Raw genomic sequence first — 20,584 nt, 5'->3', positions numbered from 1 at the left:
AGGGAGCCTAGCCTGGCATTCTGTGATGACCTAGGATGGGGGGATGTGAGGGTAGGGGGCAGGCTTACCAGGGAGAAGATAATACACATAATTATGACTGATGCACGTTGTTGTAGAGCAGAAACCAACAGAACATTGCAAAGCAATTTTCTACCAGTTAAAAATAAAAAAAGACTTTTCTCTATAAATATTGTTTGCTTTGAGTACACTATAACAATGATACCAACCATATACTAATTATAAGTATTCTGTGGTTTACTATGAAAATGCTTTTATTTGTTATTTTAGGAGGCCAGTTTTTAAATTAGTAAAGAGTACATTATAATTTAAAGAGCTAATCAAAATTTATTTACTGTCTGAAAGTGTTAATTTTAGTTTTCATTAATCTGAGACTTAGTCATGGCTTTGTTTCAGAAATATTTAACTGTGTTCAATTATAGTAACCAACTTTAGAATATTACATTTATAATAGAGTGAGCATAAATTAAAATGTCTCAGACTTGGAGAAAATTACCTAATTATATCTTTATATTTGTAACATGATTAGATGACAGTGTTTAACTCATTTTAGAGGTGATTTTACCTCTATATGTTCTAAATCATGCCTTTCTGTTTGTAGGAAACAGTATGCTCAAGTTTCATTTGGAAGTTTAGTAATATTTTACTGTTACATCACTAATTCAACATGCTATTTCAGAAAATACCAGGGCTTACTAATTTTAAAATTAGAATTTAATTTTAATATTTTCACAATTAAAACTAGTGAATGACTTTTTAGTGCTTCTATCTTAGGGAATGTGTAGAAGTGTTATTTTCTATGTTTTAATTCCAGAAGAATATATAAGGTAGTATTAACTTCTATAAAATTAAGATGCCTGAAACTATAAAGAGTAAAGCATATTTTTCAGTTTTGTCTTCTGATAATGAAAGCCATCCCAAATTCCAAAATGTTGTTAAGGAAGTGTATGTACTTTACCATGATTATTGTTAAAGAGTACCAACTAGGTAAAATCACTGTGATTGATGAAACAGTAACTCCTTTATAGTGGTTTTATCTTATTTCAGGAGTAAAGGCAGAGTATCAAAGTGGACCTGAATCATCAAGTGTACTTATGTGGTAGAAATAGAAATCATTTGTTTTTCTGATCTAAGTCTTGTGGCATAGAACAGACATAGAGTCCTTGTGCAATTTAGAAAATCGTTTGTCAGTAGAGAATGTGTATTTAAGACTTCTATGCTGTGTCATGGCTAAAAGCCTTAAAAAGAGGCAACTTGAATTATAAAGGGGACTTGACAAAATCTCTTGAATCAGATGGAAGAATTATGATGTGACTGTTAGCTTAAGAAATACTAAGGCTATTAGTGCTTATTTTCTGGAAGGGAAACAAATCATTGAAACCTTCTTTCTTAAGGGGCTGTATAAATGATAATGATTAAATTTAACTGTATATTACATATATCCATCTATATATAGATATTTTGACCATTCTATAAAGGGTTATGTAAGCTATATAACTGAGTAATTTCCTACCCTTTGTTGAGTAGAGCACATTAAAAAATCAATTTGAATTACTATTGTTATGATATCCTGTATATAAATTTAAACTAAGATTTCATGTTGAAAGCTGATCTTAAGAGAATTGTGTCAGTTGTGTTTTTTTGTTTAGTTTGTTTATATATATATTGTTGAAAATAATGGAAAATATTAATAAAAGAAAAAGAAAAGAGTAATTCTATTACCATTTTGATGTATACCTTTCAAAACTTTAATGAATATATTTACATCATGTTAATATGTCTATCATATATGTATCTTAAAACTGTAGTATCATGTTTTATAGTATTATAGTACCACATTTTAAAATTTAGAAATATATCATGGTCATTTTAAAATGTCAATAAATATAACTTATTTTTCAGACAGGAAAGAAAGAGAACAGAGAATTGCTTAGATATATTTTATTAGAGTTTTTAGAATGAAAGTATCAATTGAAATATGCATATATAAGTTAGGAAAGGCTTTGGAAGAAAACTATTTTAATGAATTATAACTATATGGATAAATTTATTTTGATTTATAGTACATAGATTAAATATTTTTCTGTAAGATAGTGGTATACATTTATCATACCTTTGTACTGCCAAAAATATCAAATGACTTGCTCTGGTTTTAATATGTAGTTACAATTAGTTTCTTCTGATGATCTAATCAGACTTGAAACTGATTTTCTAAAGTATCCACAGATGATTTCATAGCTGTCTAATTCCTAGAGTAAATTGTCACATGTGGGAATAAAACTGTATCAGTCAGCATATTGTGTGTAATGTTGCAGTAACAAATGACTCCGCAGTTTCAGTGGCCTTCTCACTGAAGGCCACTTCTCACATGTGCACACTTGTCATGGATTAGCTGTGCTTCTGCGTCATGGGTTCCTCACTTTGCACACTCGTCATGGATTAGCTGTGCTTCTGCGTCATGGGTTCCTCACTTTATGAGTGAGGCTGACAGAACAGCCTCTACCTCGGACACTATTGGTCTCATGAAGCAACACCGTTTTAAATTCTGCCCACATTTCATTAGCCAGAGAAAGAAACTTGGGCACTCTTGATTCTGAGAGGACAAGGAATATATAATCTTGCCAGAAGAGGCTCCATCAATTTCATAATCAAGCCAGATCTCAGTGAGACAGGAGAGTATGCTTCCCCCTCAGGAAGGTGGAGCAAATACAATCAGCTACAATAACTAATTGTTCAAACTTTATAAAACACAGAGAAGATAAAGAATCTGTTTTCTTGTTAGCCATATTGATCAAATTTTGTATAACTTTACAGTTTAATGTCTGTAACTGGTTTACTCTAGTTTGTTAAGACAGTTGAAAACAGGGAGCCATATGTCTCTTTGGAATTTTTTTTTTGTTGCTTAGAGTTTTTATTCGTATAAAAAGATTGTTCAGTGTATTATTCTGTTTTTCTTTAAATAAACTTGAATGTTCTAGACTGTTAAGTATTGGTCACTCAGCCATGTCTGACTCTGCAGCCCCATGGACTGCCACGCTCCTCTGTCCGAGAAATTCTCCAGGCAAGAATCCTGGAGTGGGTAGCCAGCCATTTCCTTCTCCAGAGGATCTTCCATGTTTTATGAAACATTTTCTAGGCTCCAGAATCCTTATGCCTGCCTTTTCAAGGAGTTACCACTAGATGGTGATCTCGCTCATTTAGAAAGATAGAATAGCTGTGTGTTTTTCTTTTCTTCAAGTGAATGGGTTGGTTACAGAGGGACCAGAATTGTAAACCATACTAATGTTATGGGAAAACCTTTATAATCAAAATGGTACTATTCATTGAGTATGTATATGTACATGTGTGTACACACGTGCATATCTTCACACAGGAAAAATTCCATTTGAAGCAAAGCTCAAGCAAAACAGTGCTTTGCTGTATTACTTCCTCAAATGATTTGATTATATATATATAAATATATACACACATATACATATATATTAAATAAATGTTTTATATATACATATAAATATTTCCAACCATTACTTCCAAAACACCGACACAAGTTTTCCTAAGTACAGTTTCTCAAGAAATTGTATTGAGGCTTGTGTCCATCTATCTGACTGCTTTTTCCTGGTACTTTGTTTGAATTTACTAACTGTTGCTGAAGCTGTGGTTGTTTTTAGAGGTGAACTTTCATCTTTATTTTAGCAGCCTGTGTGTTATTCAGTCTCAGTCTCTTTTTCTATAGTTAATAGAGTGCAGTGGGATTAAAATTTTTCTATTTCATGGAGATATGTTAAAACCTAACTTTTGTAGTTCATTAATCACAGAAGGGGAGAGCTGGTACCCACTCTTTTAGTTATTTAGAAACCTTAATGGTTATTGCCAGTGGTAACTTTGTTCTAACCTTTTTTTGCCAAAGTAATTCAACATATATAACCAATGTGTTATTGGTAAAAGTCTAAAAAAGTGTTTGAAATTATAGACTAAATGGTGTAGTTCTCCTTAAAAAATTGCCAAGTTCAGTAGTAGATCCTTTCAATCGTATATTTTTATGACACAAAGCTTATGGTTCTCTGTTATATGATTCAAAAAACATATAGGATTTCATGTGGTTATTAGTAGAAATATAAAATATTTGGCTAGGATGCTTCATTTATATCAAGTAAATAATATGTGCTCTGCTTGAGTAGTGTAAAAGTGAATTTCAGATAATGCTAAGGAAAATGATCTGTCACAAACCAGTTCTTTCTAAAAGCCCTTTTTATCTAGCGTATCAGTGAATCTTGATTCTCAAAGGTGAAATCTTATTAAAACTTTATTAGAGTCCAACAGAAGATGTAAATGAATGGTTGCAGTATGGCCTGAATGATCTCTTGTATTCATTCTAATTTGGCAGTTATAGTTTTTGTGTATGATCCCCGAGACAGAGATCAGAGAACGCTGCTGCATGGCTGGGAATTGTACAAAAGCTCATAGTGAACAGTAAAGCAAATGCTGGTTGAAAGAAGTTTGTGGTTTGGGAGTTCGCTAATTCAAGTGTTCCCCACAAGATGTACTGATGCAACTCTGTGGAATACTTACAAAAATAATTTGCAAGGAAAAGTCTAGTTTTCTGACCGTATCTGGCCTATATGTACCTTTCTCATCTTTTCTCCTGTCATTCTCAATAGCTCCTTATCTTCAGACTAAAGTTACCTCTAGGATTTCTCAGAGCATGCCATAGTATTCTGCCGAGAATGTACTTCACGACACTGGTCACCTAGCTTTAATACAAGGTACTTTTTAAACTACATCTTTTTAGATAGGAAGTTCTTGCCAAGAGGAGTATATTTTCTCTATTTATTAATTTACATATCATACTGCTGGTTTTGAACTCTGGCTCTGTGTAATCTAGGCACCTTACTTCAACTCTGTGCCTCAGTTTCCTCATTTGTAAAATAGGAATAATAATAATATTTACTTCATAAAGTTGTTATGAGGGCTGATTCTGTTAATGTCTGGCATAAGTAACTATTCAGAAACTGTTAGCTATTATTACTGCTATTACTACTGGTATTTACAGCCTTGACATGGATAGATGTATAATAAATGTATCTTGAATGATGAAGTAAATACCGGAGAGTCACAGCCTATGTTTTGGTTAGGTTTTAGGATCAGCCTACAAAGCAAAAATCTTACATGGCCAGAAGCATCTTTAAGAATTCCTCAGGGAAATCTAATGGAATATTCGAAGTTAATAGTGGAAAAATAATTAAGCTGTTTCATTTTTAAATTCCTTTCAGAATATTCAATTCAATAAACTGTTCTTATTTGTTTTTATTTCTTTAAAAAGTCTTTTCTGGAGGGGCCAAACTAGAGATGCCATATTCTAGACAAACTCCAAACAGCTGGGTGTTCTTCCTTGTTGGACTATGTTACCATTTCTTCAGTTAGACACCAGATGAATAGGTTGTTTTATGTTCGAGGGCCAAATTTGATGAAGGTACATTTTTTAATACAGGGGAACCCCTCTCACTTTTACCTCCTAGTTAGAGTGTTTGCAGTAATAGAGATATTTGAGCAGTGAGGGCAACCAGGTGAAACAGCAGGTTTTACTATAGTTGCCATTGGCTTTATTCACATGAATGAATATAATACAAGTCTATGAAGTAAATTTTCCTATTATTCCTGTTTTGCAAATGAGGAAACTGAGGCACAGAGTTGAAGTAAGGCGCCTACATTACACCAAGTCAGAGTTCAAAACCAGCAGTATGAAATGTAAATTAATAGATAGAGAAAATATCTTCTTATTACAGGTTTGCTGTGAATAAATGTTTGTGACCTGGCACAGCATCAGAACTGTGGTAGTGAATTGCTGCTCTCCATCACTCAGTTCTCTTCCTTTCCCCCATCTTCTCTCCCCTCTCCCTTTCAGAGTAATATAATGGGATGGCTTTAAGTCAAATACAACTCTACTTTCATATCTTAGATTAGCAAAGTTCAGTCTTGATTACTACTTCTTCTGTTACTGTAGTAGGATAATGTAGTCTGTATGGTAACAGTGCGTTAAGGGTGGTATTTAGATTAAATTAGATGCATAGATGACTTTTTACAGAGGAATTAAAATCTCCTTAACAGGAGGATTTAGATACAAGTACTGAGATTATAGAGCTTGGTGTACTGTTGTGAGAGTGGAGTTCCTTTAATAACTATTTTAAAAGTTGAGCTATGTGCTAGTTAACCAAACTTCAAAATCTGCAGGGAAAGTTCGTCGCTGATGCCAACTTGTCAAGGAAAGCGACAGAGGTACTCCTTTTCTTTTTAAAAGGTGAAAATAAAAAAGCAACAGCCCAGTGTGGTTTTGAATTATATAAAATTCTGTACTGCATTGACATGCTGCATAATTTATCCTTACTTTGCAAATATTTATTTCTTACTTCATTAGTACATAAGTGATGACAGTGATCTCACTTTCTCAGAGGGGATCTTGAATTGTGCATTCTTGGATTTTTGATGTTGAAGCAGTGCCACTGTATAACACTAATGCCGTTATTGGAATTTGCTTCAATGTAAATAGAAAGCAGCCATTTAAATAGATTGAAATGCCTTACTGACCTTACCAAGAAATTGACATGTAGGTGAAATACTAGTTTTCTCCTTCCATGGGGAATTCCCAGTTAGTGGATTTTTATGCAAAATCTGGAGAGACGGTTACTAATATTTTGGTGCAGGGTAAAGAATAGGGTTTTAGACACATAGATGCAGAGAACACAGCACTAGTTATGACGGGGGAAGGGAAGTGGGAGAGGATGAGATGGGTAAAGGGAGTCAACTGCATGGTAATGGATGGAAACAAAACTTTGGGTCGTGAGCATGCTGCAGTGTATATGGACATCTTCATAAAATATTGTGTACATGGAACATACGAGTTATAAACCAGTGTTACCTCAACTGAAAAAAAGAGTAAGGGTTTAGATATAGAAGACTTGGGCTCACATTTTGGTGTAAATCCAGCTAGTAGTTACATGATCTTGGGAACATTGCTTAACTTTTCTGATTCTTACTTTCCTTGTATGTAAAATAGAAGGGATAATGCGATCTATCTCACTGGACTATGAAGAATCAATTGAGTTAATATAACTATAAAATGCTTGTGTGATAATGATATGTTTCAGTTGTCACTCTAGCCATTTTTTCCCTTAGGATTTGGGTGAACTAAGTTAAAATAGCAGACATCTATTGCACACTTGTAATATGATAGGCATGGGGAAGGAAATGGCAACCCACTCCAGTACTCTTGCCTAGAAAATTCCATGGATGGAGGAGCCTGGTGAGCTACAGTCCATGGGGTCACAAAGAGTCGGACACGACTTCACGACAACAACGAATATGATAGGCATGGTTCAAGAACAGACCTAGTGCCTTCGTACAAAGGTAGAATGCTCAGATCAGGAAATGTAGGAAAGGTTTGTAGTTCAGAATTTCCCCCTGTGAATATATCTCTAAAATGAAGATAGAAATCAGTGGTGAAATCTCATACAAAAAATTCACCCAGTGAATAAATTTTCTTAAGAAAAAAACTCAGACTTTGTTTTATCTACATTTAAATGTAAAAGAACCTAAGTTTATTTTTCTAATTTAAACTTGATCTTCACATTCTCTTACTCAGCTGATATTGGATTTACTTTTATTAATATTATTTAATATAAAACATATTCAGCAAATCAAGATAGTAATTTAAATTTTATAGTACAATAAAAATATTGATATGAAGATATTTTAATTATTGTATAGGATTTATCTGTCCTATTCAATAACGTCACAAAATGAATTCTTAAAATTGAAAAATTCTTCTGACAGTAAGTTCTTTTTAAGTGTCAGAAATCCAACCATATGAAGCTCCTTATAAATTATTCATATTTCTCAATTCTTAGTAGACATTTGTTTTAGGTAATTCTCAAATGATTTAAAAGCAGTATTTAATTTCTAAATGATATTTTCCTGCAACCTAATTCATAGCTTGACTCACTTAAAATATTGCTAGGGAATTCTGCAAATTTTTGGACCTCCACATAACTAAGGACTGTCAACTGGGTGAAGTTTTTAGAACCTGCTGAGCAGTCCGTAGCTGATAAAATCTAACAGAAGGACTTATTGTATTCCATCCCTTTATTTATTAGCTATTCACTGAGACAACACAGAGGTCGCGTGAGAGTTGGTTTTATTAGAGCAGCATCATGGTGGTTGTCACCTGCAGCTAGCTTCTGTCTCCTAAGGTCTATAGTGCAGCCAAGTGCGGTTTGTTTTATATTCTGAGAAAACATTGCTGCCACATTACTACTTACATGCCATGTGTCACAGTAAATCTAGCTGCCACTTGTCTGTACTTTTCTGAGTGTATTTTCTAGTTGAGAGGGCTCTCGTAATTCTCTTTATTATCCTCCTCTTTTTTTTTTTTTTTGTCATTTAAGGTGTCTTTTAACAATTTCTCTCCCAGTTTACCTCATTATTATCTAGCCCACTTAGTCTACCAGAGTTTTGTAGTACTGTGTGAGGTGTGGAACAAATGGTGTTAAATATGTTTGGAACACTTTTATGAGGTTCTCTTCCTTTCCACTGTGTTTTACTACTGATCATTTTCAGTGAGTTTACTGGACAGGATTAACTTTTTTCCGTTTATACTGATGGAATTTAGGAGGATGTTTTCAAAGGAACATGTGGAAATGTGGTGCCAATAATCATAAAGCATACAGCAAAATGTTATAGCATACTTTGAAATTTTGAAGGTGAATTTTCATTGCTTGTCTGCTCCATCTTTTGAAACTCATCTACCATGTGGTCCTCTATTAAAGTGACTTTTTTACACCTTTTTGTTAATGTTATTTTACCTTTTTCAAGTGTGATAGAAATACTTTAAACAGTTTATGAATGTTTATATAATGCTTATGTGTAAAGGATGATGTAAAATTAAAATAGAAACTCGTAAGTTGCCGTATAGAGAGAGATTTAAAGAAGACTGTGTAATAACACTGTGTAGAAGTCTAAGTGTTACATTAATTATGCATATTAAATTTATGTAGCCTTCTACAGTTTATAGGACACTTTCACATCTGTGTCTTACTGGACATGTGAGTTCTAATAAGGGCTATTATTTATTAGTTCCCAAAGTGGGTAATTTATTTGATCTTTAGCTTTGGTTTATTAACGTCACCTATGTTTTGCATCAGTCTATTATTAGAAAATAATAGAAGATAATGTCCTTAAGAAGAGAACTTAAAATTGCAGAACTTTTAACACAAATTATCCATATAAATGTAGAATGCCAAAACTAAAATTTATTCATATATTAATTTTAGTACATACGAACATCTTTTACTATTATGTATTTATTGTAAATTCTCTAGTTGCTTATCTCACAGATTTTCAAGCTTTATTATAAAATATGTCGTTCTTTAGTTTCATCCCTAACTTGTGTACCCAATTATAAATCTGGTGGTTGTATCATTTTAAATTTATACTTTTTGTGGCAGTCTGCGTAGTTTGACTCACACAGCAGCTAACTAATTCTTGATTAATATGATTTTCTTGTGGACATATTATAATGGTAGGGCAAAAGACATTGCTGTTTCTTTTTCCAACATGAGTTTTAATGCCTTGAGATGTTTTGCCTAACTCATCACAGTCTAGGAATGTTTATTCCAAAATTACAGTGAGACAGTAGTACAATTTTGGAAAAAAATGTTACAGATGTTCTTTTCTTAACCTAGGAAATGTAGCTTTGTTTTTTTTTTTAACACTTGTATTGTTGTCTGGTCTTACATTTTGTATGACTAACTTTTCTACCAAATTGAAAAAGCCATTAGCTTTTAGTCTGTAGAAATGTGGATCCATAGATATTTCCCATTAGACAAAAGAAAATCTATGAAAGTGAAATCTCCTGGGGCTTGGTCTTCATAGCTGGCGTAATGGTCTAAGGCGGTACAGTAGTGTACTTATGAGAAAGAGCTATGTTAGATGATTCCCTTAACATCCAGGAATAATCATTGGAGATTTTTGTACATTCTTTCAGGTAACTAACTTTTGTACTAAAAGTTTTGTACATTTGTAAACTTTTGTACATTTATTAATCAAGTATTTTAATTCAGGGAATTCATGTTATGAATTTTATACTTTTGAAACTGTTAGTGAACAAAATTTAAACACTGTATATCTTGTGTCATTTAAAATTAGAGCTAGCTGTGAGGTAATGAGATATACTATATTTAGGTTGCCCTATTGTTTTGATAAGTTTTTTTTTTTTTTAAAGAACTTTTCAAAAAAGACCTCCATTGGTGATGGTTGCACAACTTTGTTAATATAATAAAACCCACTTAATTTTGCACTTTAAAAGTGTGAATTATGTGGCTTGTGAATTATATCTCAATAAAGATGTTATTAAACATTCCACTGTATAAAATGTTTTCATAGGTGCAAAGTAATAGGATTTCAATTTATATTCACAATTAATTTTTAAAAAATTGTTAAGTGTAATAAATGTTTAGAACTTTAGAAGTATGAAATTATGTATGACTGAAGAAAATGATTTGTGTTCTTATTCAGTAGTATAATCAAAGTGGTAACACTTCGATTATAGAAACTTCAGAAACTGTAGAAAGAAAACAGACATTTAAAAAACATGTCAGTATTTTAATATTCACATCTCTCCTGTATTCTACCCCTCAGCTTTCTCTGTACTTAACTACTTTGTTGGTATCCATACTTAACCTGCCATCTTTTATTAGTGATACATTGCTTTTCATGACCATCTTAGGAGAATAACTAGATGTAAAAATATCTTATAATAGAATTTTAGTGAAAGCATTGGCTTTTCTCTCTGAACTATGAGAGGTATACGTGAGCAATGACATCATTATCTTAAAAGAAATACAATAAATATCTTGCAGAATAGCTTCTAAAATACAGTCAGCTTGGGATTTTGTTGTAAATAGTTGCTTTAAAACACTTTGGATTTAAAGTGAAAACTCAGAATGTTTGATAAATAATATTGTGGCATTGGTTCTTGTCTAGGTGATATTTTTCCTTTTAAACTTTTGTTATATTTAGCATTAACTTTCTAATAGCTAAAATTGTTCACAACATAGTTTAACGATAAATGCAGTATCAGGCTTTGAATTTTTCTTTTTTCTTTTTTTTTTTGGTAAATATTAAGACCTGAGTACAAAATGAGGGCTGTATTGTGGATTAAGTGAAATATCTCAAGGCTGTGCTGTTCTGATAACTGAACCTGAAGTGACCTTTCTCAGACACAATTACAGAGCTGTATGTTTTTCCTTTAATTTCATCAGGGGTTTAATTAGTATACAAATAAAACTTCCCTTATCTTCCTTTCTACCTAATTGGCTTGTCTTCGCTTATATATGAAGTATGTGAAAGTGGGCTGTAATTAGGGTGACCGTGTTAACCTCTTTTCCTCAAATGTACTGTTGCCTAAAGGCCTCAAGGCCTAAAAACAGTGCTTTGGATTATTGCTTTGCAATCACGATGGTTGTCCCATAGGTTTTCTCATGAGCAGAAGGGCTTTGGGTGCTGCAGGTTCCCACTGCTTAACAGGATCTTCATTCTTCTCCCCACTAAATGTTTATTGATTATCTTGCTGTTCCAGGCTCAGCCTCCAACAACTTAATATCAGGTGACAGTCAGGAGAGTTCTCCAAGTAATTAGAGTTGAGCATTGGGGGAACAATTAGGAGCAGAGTTATTAAACTTGATTTATCCTATTCTCTCCTGAACAGTTTCTTGGATATCAGAACATCACACTTTCACAATCTACCCGGTAGAGAAATTAGTGGCTAACCTGCTGCTTATCATTGTTGCCTTGCTGCCCAGAGGCACACCTTCTTGGTTTGAGTCCTTCGGTTGGAAATATTAGAGTCTGTGAAGTTTATCATGGGTTTTAATTAGATAAATCTGAACAGGAATAAAGAAAAGCTGAACTTCAAACTTTATATGTATCTATAATATATTTTATAAATGGTGTACATATATATGTGTATGTCATATATTTATATATGCACACATATACATATGTTTTTCTTTTTTAAAAGCTCAATGTTAGGGTTTTTAAGGATTCTACTTTTGCTATCAAAGACAATAATGTGGATATCAGTAAAAAGACATATTACTGCATTGTGATGTTCCTCAGCTCTTTAAAATGAGACTTCTGTGTCCATAAGTTATATAAATGATTATTCTTTTTTCAAAAACCATTATCTCTTCATTTTTACACTAAAGAAGTATGATTCATACCACTTTATTTCTGCCATTTTTTGTTTGTTGTCTGTAGGTTTAGTCTTAGACTAAACTATTCAGCTGTACCTCTGACGCAGTGTGAGCTTTAGGAGACTTTGGTGGCTCCCTGACCTTGCTCCTGAGAGAAGGAGATGAAAGCTGATGGAAGCTGGTAGATTTAGATATACAGTGGAGATTCTAATTCCATGAGTTATGTCTTCTTTGGAAGGGTATCATAGAATTGCTGAAAAGTCAAGTGTGGTTTTATAGTGATTTTAAGGTCATGGGTTCCCTTAGATTGGACCAGTGAGCTTCACTCTGGACAAGACTGGAATCAATATCCTGAACGTCCCTCACAAATATACACCTCTAGTCATAAGAATTACTGAGCAAGAGAATTTGAATGGATTGGCACATTGTATTATTTCTGTTGGAAAAAGAACTCAAGCTTTATGTGTAACTGGTGGTGGATCATTAATTTTATCTTCATATCTGAAAAATAGCATTTTTTTATTACCTGAAAGATGTCAGAAATATTGACTTTAAAAGGACTCAAGTGGGTTTTATTTTTTTTAAAGAAAGAAATCTCATGATACTTCAGTGCCTTTAAATATCTTAACATTGGCACAGACTAAGTAGGTTTAGCACAGCTTTTCAAATTTCTTTTTTGTTGTCTTTTTAAAGTTGGCTTGAATCAGTGACTACTTCCAAAGTGGGATATTCTTGAAGATCTGTTACTACTAAAGATTTAAAATAAAACATAATGTCTAAAAAGTAATCATAGTTTGCTTATTTTTAGTTTTTGACTTGTATTTGTCTGACAGCATGCAGCTTGACTGTTTGAAAAGTAAAATACTGAATTAAAAAGTTTTTTGTAGCTTTAAAAAATACCTTATTGGTTTTGCTTTCAATTCACAGTGTTTATAGAGTGAATTAATTGTTTTAGCCCCATGCAGGCAGTTTGAGTTTTTTATTTTATTGCGAGTGCATTAAAATAATACTACTAGAAGAGTTTTAAACATGAAATCACTGCATTTTGGTTGTTCTTCACTGGGTATTTGAAGAATGGTTGTGAATGTTAATGTGTGACTAAACTCTTAGAAAAAAGCAAAAATATGTGTATACAATCAATTATATAGCTCAGTGTCCAACAAACTTAATTGAAAAATTGGTTGATAAACTCATATTCTGGAAATTTCATAGGCAGAGGAATGAGCAGATTTTCAGTGCTAAGGGATCCTTTGATCCCTATATTATTTTACATTCTAGAATTTAAAATAAGAAAATGATCCTTTAACTTACAAGTTTCTAAGATCTTTAGCCTTAGTTCCAAGATGAAGTTGTACTCTTGTATCTTGAAACTTGTGCTAAGTGAATATTTCAGATTAAAGCACATAGCAAAACAAACATCAATCAACAAATTTTGTACTTCTCTGAGTAGGGAAATATTTATGGACTGTTTTTGTAATAACAAATGCAAGTATTATTTATAACTGTTGAAATGTTGATCAAGTTTGTGTTATCTCTTATACGAGAGGTTTTTTAATGGGAAATGAGTGAATTTTATTTTGGAGTCCAGTTTGTTTTTTCACCGAGATGTATATAGCAATCTGTTACAGATATATTTACAAAGATAGCAGTGATGCTTTTAAATCTTGGGTTCCCATTCTTTTATTGGTATCCTAACCCACCTTCCTCTCAGTCACACACACACTTTGGCCATATGATAGTTCTTGCACAGATTCTAAATTTCGTGTGTGCTTTTCATTGAGATCTTTATTTTTCATCATTAAAGGAAACTGTAACCTGAGGTTTTTAATAATCAGATATTTTTACCAAAAAAAAAGAATGTGTTCTCCTTGTAGTATTTTAAAAAAATAAAATAGAGTTGTATTTTGCAGCTAAACATTTTTCAGAATCTTCTCACTTCTATCATTTCTGTTTAGCACGTATGTAAAATTTTTGCCAAAAATTTGTTAAACCTTGATGTGTAATGACCCAGGTCTACTTCTCAGTCAGTCTGTATCCTTCTTTGTTTAATAGCCTATGGCATAAATTGAAGTTAATTATCGGGGCTGACAAGTAACTCTGTTTTCTGTCTGCTTGCAGAGTCTCTCCGAGGCAAAGATGGAGCTGAGAAGAAAAGATCAATCTCTGCGTCAGCTCAATAGACATCTTACCCAGCTGGAGCAGGACAAGCGTCGACTGGAGGAGAACATCCACGATGCAGAGAGTGCCCTCCGCATGGCAGCCAAGTGAGCATTTGGACCTTGGGGAGATCACTTAAAACAGACAAAAGATCAATTCTTACTTTCATGCTCTGGGTTTTAGCCCTGGATAATACAGTGTTAGAAAACAAAAGTACAGCTGTCTCTCTTTGAAATTCTCTGATACATCCTCAAAAAGAGAAAACTCTTAACTCAACATACTAAATGTATATTTTATTGAGAAATCTTAGAAAAGAATAAGTTTCTATATAACCGCTGATGTTGTGTATTTTAGGCTCTGTTGTTTAAACTTGTTTAAAACCAGGTTTTCATTAACATATGACTCTTAATCTACAAGACAGTTTATTCTAAAGTTTTGAATAGTTTCCGTAGCATATATTTCTCAACTTTTTCTGTCCAATTGCCTTCCAAATTTGCTTCTGCATATATTATAATACTCTAATATTGCAGGTCATATTTTCATAAAGAAATGTTAGTATATAATCAACATGTGTATTATAGCATTTTTAAGTGCAATAAAAGCATGCTGATCATGGAAAATTCTTTTAATTTTATGGCTGTATATTCAAATATGTTCAATAGAGAAAAATAGGCAGTTTTCAGAGTGGGCAACTATGTAAATGTGATAGGAGTGTTTTTCGTTTTACCAGGTAATCAAGTTGACATACACTGTGAAGTTCAAATTGAACAGTTCTCTTGGGTATTTTTATTTGTTCCCCACATCAAATTTCATGGAGTACTTTAAGACAACCCTTTTTACAAACTGCATGACTTAAAGAAAATCTATTTATGGATTAAAGAAACATCTAATTTTAATACACTCACTGTTTCTAAATTTGGAGCTCTTGATTCCTGTACTTGCAAGTATGCAACACACATGTATACATATGTGTGTGTGTGTGTGTGTATGTGTGTGTGTGTGTATTTACAAATATATAAATACAACTTAAAAATATTTGGAGACAAACTCTATCCTAAGCATAACATGAAAATATGAATGTAGTCTATAAACTAAATCACAAAACAAGCAGTTTGCAATCCTAGGATATCCACAGCTTTGTCAGTTGGCTTGGGATATTGCTCACACATAATGAAAAACATGAGTTTACACAGTGCCACAATATTGGCATGTTTGAATACGCACCAATACATATTTGAATAATTGTAAAGCTCTATAACACTGTGCTACCATATTGGGTATATGTAATTGTCATTTTTAAAAAATATAAGTCTGACTGAATCAGTTTTTTGCTGTCATTTTTCAGTTGGTTTTCTCATGTCAAATGAGAATCTTAGCATAGGTAATTTTTAGTATGTCTTAGAGCATTGAAAATTCTAAGATTAATGAAAACAAGATTATAAAACCTCTAGATTCACATTGCATCTTCACAATACTACTGGTAATTCAGGAATTTGTTGTGTCTGAGATCTGTCACCATGGGCACATATTCTTAATAACACTAAAAAAGCTAATTTGAAATTTGGAGAACTAATACATTATTTATAGTTTTTAATTTGTAATTCACCATTAAAATTTTGTCTTCAGCATTTCCATCTAAACTGTTAATTTCATCATAAAAGCTAAATTCAATATACAGGGCTAGAGAAGAGAAGAGTAAATTTGGATGTTTCTAGTCAAGGCCATGAAGGGTTTTTGTGTAATTATTATAGCACAAAAAACCTGTCAAAGGGAAAACATTATTGCGCATAGTATGGCCATTTATATCCACACTAATATTTCTAAAGTCTTTTTCATTAGAAACTAAAAGAATCCAAGGTTAACCTTTTCAACACATTGTATATCAATTATGTAATCATGATTTCTTTTTTCTTTCTTTTTTCACTTTTTTCTTAACTTTGAAGATATTCATAAGGTTTTTCTCACCTCTCATTTACAGCAGGCAATATAACTGAAAATAAGAGTTAAATGTGAAAATATACTAGTGGATATGGTTAGGTTTTACACTTTTAGAAGGAGTACAATGAAAACCAACCCTTATTTTTCAGTAACAGTGACTTAACACTGAAATGAATGACAGTTACAGTCGGGTTTGGGTTTTACTAATACCTAATCTTTATTTTGTTTCTAGAGACAAAGAATGTGTTGCTAATCATATGAGAACAGTGGAAAATATGCTTCATAAGGTACTATAATTTTTCTTCAATATTGTTCAGCTTGTATTATGATACAGTTCTCCTGGTCACTAATTTTATCAATATTAACTACAAAGTACTTTGATTCATTTTGTAGCTTTCTTTAAAAATAGGTTAACAAAAGGATCCTTTCAAATGACTGAAAATTTGTATTGGACAATGCTATATTGCATAACTTTTTTCAGAATTCACTTTATGTATGTAAAACTATGAAAATAGTGGTTTCTCCAAACTAGTATAATTGCACTTGAGTTGTTTGTGGTCTTTGCTCACTGAACTAGAGGCGATTAAGATATCATCATGTTTCATAATGATAAAATGTTTGAACACACTGTCCCAAGTGGTGCTAGTGGTAAAGAACCTGTGTGCCAGTACAGGAGATGTAAGAAACACCAGTTTGATCCCTGGGTCAGGAGGATCCCCTGGAGGAGGAAATGGCAGCCTCTCCAGTAGTCTTGACTGGGAAATTCCATGGAGAGAGAAGCCTGGTGAGCTATATAGTCCATGGGGCTGCCAAGAGTCAGACATGACTGAAGTGACTTAGCACATCGTCCCTCTCAGCACTCTTAAACCTACTATCCCATATACATATACTTATATATACACAGAGAGACATCATATATTGTATTTGGTAGTACTCGTCTGCCTTAACCTAGGCAATGATATTTTCCAAGCTGTAATTTATCTTCTTGGTAGGCAGGCACTTTACCACTGAGCCACCAGGCAAACCCCTTATTTAAAAGTAGAGAAACATTATTTTTGTATTTCTGTTATTGTTTAACAGGTAATTTGTTAGAGATATAAGTACCGAGTACTTTTAAGATATATGGAGTTTATGGATGAATCATATTTAGAATAATTTTTGAGTCAAGTTTTTTTATATAATACGGTTTTAAATCACTTAAAATCTCCTAAAAACTAATCCTGTTAAGGAGATAATAAATAACATTCAGTTCAGTTCAGCGCTCAGTCGTGTCTGACTCTTTGCGACCCCATGAATTGCAGCACGCCAGGCCTCCCTGTCCATCACCAACTCCCGGAGTTCACTCAGACTCACGTCCATCGAGTCAGTGATGCCATCCAGCCATCTCATCCTCTGTCGTCCCCTTCTCCTCCTGCCCCCAATCCCTCCCAGCATCAGAGTCTTCCAATGAGTCAACTCTTCGCGTGAGGTGGCCAAAGTGCTGGAGCTTCAGCTTTAGCATCATTCCTTCCAAAGAAATCCCAGGGCTGATCTCCTTCAGAATGGACTGGTTGGATGTCCTTGCAGTCCAAGGGACTCTCAAGAGTCTTCTCCAACACCACAGTTCAAAAGCATCAGTTCTTCGGTGCTCAGCTTTCTTCACAGTCCAACTCTCACATCCATACATGACCACTGGAAAAACCATAGCCTTGACTAGACAGACAAACTAATATTTAATATATTTTAACATCTTAAAAACACTGGGCATCTGTATTCTTTGATATTTTAAGTGACTAGCTAAAAGTGACTCACCAAAATCATTCTGAAAAAAAAAAACTGATTTTTCTTATTTCTGAGTGTTATTTTTAAGTCAAATTTGATACTGTGAATTCTCCTCCTTCCCATTTAAAATATTTAGCCTGTCAGTGTAGTTTAAATATGATCACATCAAGTTCAAATATGCTAGAAATCTGAAATTTAGGTTTGTAGGAAAAAAGACATTTTGGTTAGTTTTTTTTTTCAGTATATGTTGAGACTTTGGATAGGAAAAATAAATTATGTCGTGTACATGGCATACCTTTATACCAGTTAATATTGCCTTTGAAACCCAATTGTTTGTCGTCTCCTCAGACAGAGGAAAATAATGTTGGATAGCAGTTGTCTTGAGCGTGGACTTTGACATCAGACAAAACCCATCATCATCTAAGTGTCATACCTTACCCTTTTGTTGTGAGAATGGTGAAATATATCTTTTAAGTATGATAAAGACTGATTTCAACAGGACAGTTATAATCATAGAGTTCATTTGCAGTTCTTTTGATTTTAACATCATATAGATAGAAAGATGTCTGTGGAACTGGCCTACAACCATTGTAGTTTTACTTTTGCTTTATGGCTTTTCCCCCCTTTAGATGTAATAGTTATTTTGCAAATTTCTGTATGTATAGTGATTTTAAAATTATAGTTACTTTTCAAGCTTGACTGGTGGCTCAGAGGTTAAAGTGTCTGCCTCCAATGCGGGAGACCTGGGTTCGATCCCTGGGTCGGGAAGATCCTCTGGAGAAGGAAATGGTAACCCACTCCAGTATTCTTGCCTGGAAAATCCCATGGGCGGAGAAGCTTGGTAGGCTACAGTCCATGGGGTCGCAAAGAGTCGGACATGACTGGGTGACTTCACTTCAAGCTTGACATGAAATTTTAGGCTCATTGATTATTGGACTAATTCTCTTTTCTACAAAGTGTGGGTGAGAACAAATGGGTGATAAGGAAGAGACCCAGTGGGTCCTCTCTGAAGTTCTCAGGGAAGTACAGCCCATCTGTCTTCAAGCCAGAGCTTGCAGGCTTATTTTTCTGGCCACTGTGGACTGTCTAGTGCATTTTATTTCTTGGAGAAACTAAAGAGTAGTACAGAAGGAGGGTGTGGGCTATCCCATTGTGCGGTAAAAATGATTCTGGTTACATCCAAGCTCTTTGACACAGTTTACTGTACATAGTCAAATAATGTAGCTATTCAGATTTTTTAAGCACATATGTTTTCAAGGTATGCACCAAGTTTTCTGGAATAAAAATAATTTTTAACCTGCTGAATTGAATTTTAATACTAACTTCTAACATAAGAATCAAATAAAAAGAACTTTCATGTAGAAATTATTTTCTTGTACTTTAAATTACTTAAACTAAACATAACTGTTTTTAGGAGAAGCTATTATTTTATGGTATTCGTTCATTTTTAAATTTGATACATTTAACTTTTCAAATCCTAAAACTATTACACGCAGCAGTTGATTGTTTATTATTTTTAAACCCTATTTGGGACTGATACCAGTATTAAAAAAAGAAGGCCCATCATTCTTATTTAAAAGCATAGTTTTTTCAAAGAAATAGAAATTTTTATTTTAATTGAATTTAAATGTATTTAATTTATGACTGTTTTAAATGTAGACCAGAAGCGAACTTTTTATTGAGTTATTGGGGTTAAGAAAATTAGGACAAAGATATACAAAATTATTAAAACTTTTCATGAGGTGCATTTTTTAATGCACACCCTTTTCTGTTTAGTTGAATTCTGAACTACTTTTTGTATTTTGGAAAAACCATAACTATTGAACGTTAAAAGAAATCACTATATAAACCATTAAAAAATGTACAGTTCAGTGGCTTTCAATATATTTACAGTGCTGTTCAACAATCACAAGTATCTCACTCCAGAGTATTTTTATCATCCCCAAAAGAAACCCAGTACCATTAAGCAGCCACTCCTATACCCCCTTATCCTACTCTGCTACTGTCTTTTTACTCTTTTGTCAGTGTCCTTTGATGAACAAAGGTTTTTAACTTTGATGAAGTCCAGTTTTTTCTTTTGTTGAGCGTGTTTGGGCTCACATCTATGAAGGCATTGCCATTTCCAAGGTTGTGAAGATTTTCCCCCAAGTTTACGTCAAAGAGTTTTATAGTCTTAATTTATATTTAGGTCTTTGTGCCATACTGAGTAAATTTTTATATATGGTGTGATGCAGGGATCCAGCTTCATTTTTTTCCATGGGTGTCCAATTATCCCAACACCCCATGTATTAAAAAGACTGTTCTTTCCCACCATTCAGTAATCTTAGTACTCTTTGTGAAAATCATTTTACAACAGATGAATAAGTTTATTCTGGAATCTCAATTCTATTCCATTGATATTTATACTCATCTTTATATCACAGCCATGCTGTTTTGATCACTGTAGATTTGTAGTAAATTTTGAA

The 20,584-nt window shown here is 33.3% G+C and overlaps 1 protein-coding gene across 1 annotated transcript in view; it reads left to right on the top strand.

Moving 5' to 3' along the window:
- Positions 1 to 20,584, top strand: part of CCDC171 (coiled-coil domain containing 171) — a 321,044-nt gene that overhangs the window by 179,994 nt on the left and 120,466 nt on the right. The window contains exons 21-22 of the mRNA XM_052645254.1: positions 14,382 to 14,527; positions 16,591 to 16,645. Of these exons, the coding sequence (XP_052501214.1) occupies positions 14,382 to 14,527; positions 16,591 to 16,645 (201 nt within the window). The remainder of the gene's footprint in view (positions 1 to 14,381; positions 14,528 to 16,590; positions 16,646 to 20,584) is intronic.

This window comes from Budorcas taxicolor, chromosome 8, assembly GCF_023091745.1.
Source record: "Budorcas taxicolor isolate Tak-1 chromosome 8, Takin1.1, whole genome shotgun sequence".
NCBI lineage: Eukaryota > Metazoa > Chordata > Mammalia > Artiodactyla > Bovidae > Budorcas > Budorcas taxicolor.
Note: the sequence above shows the minus strand (reverse complement) of the source record. Positions and strands in the feature narration are given on the sequence as shown.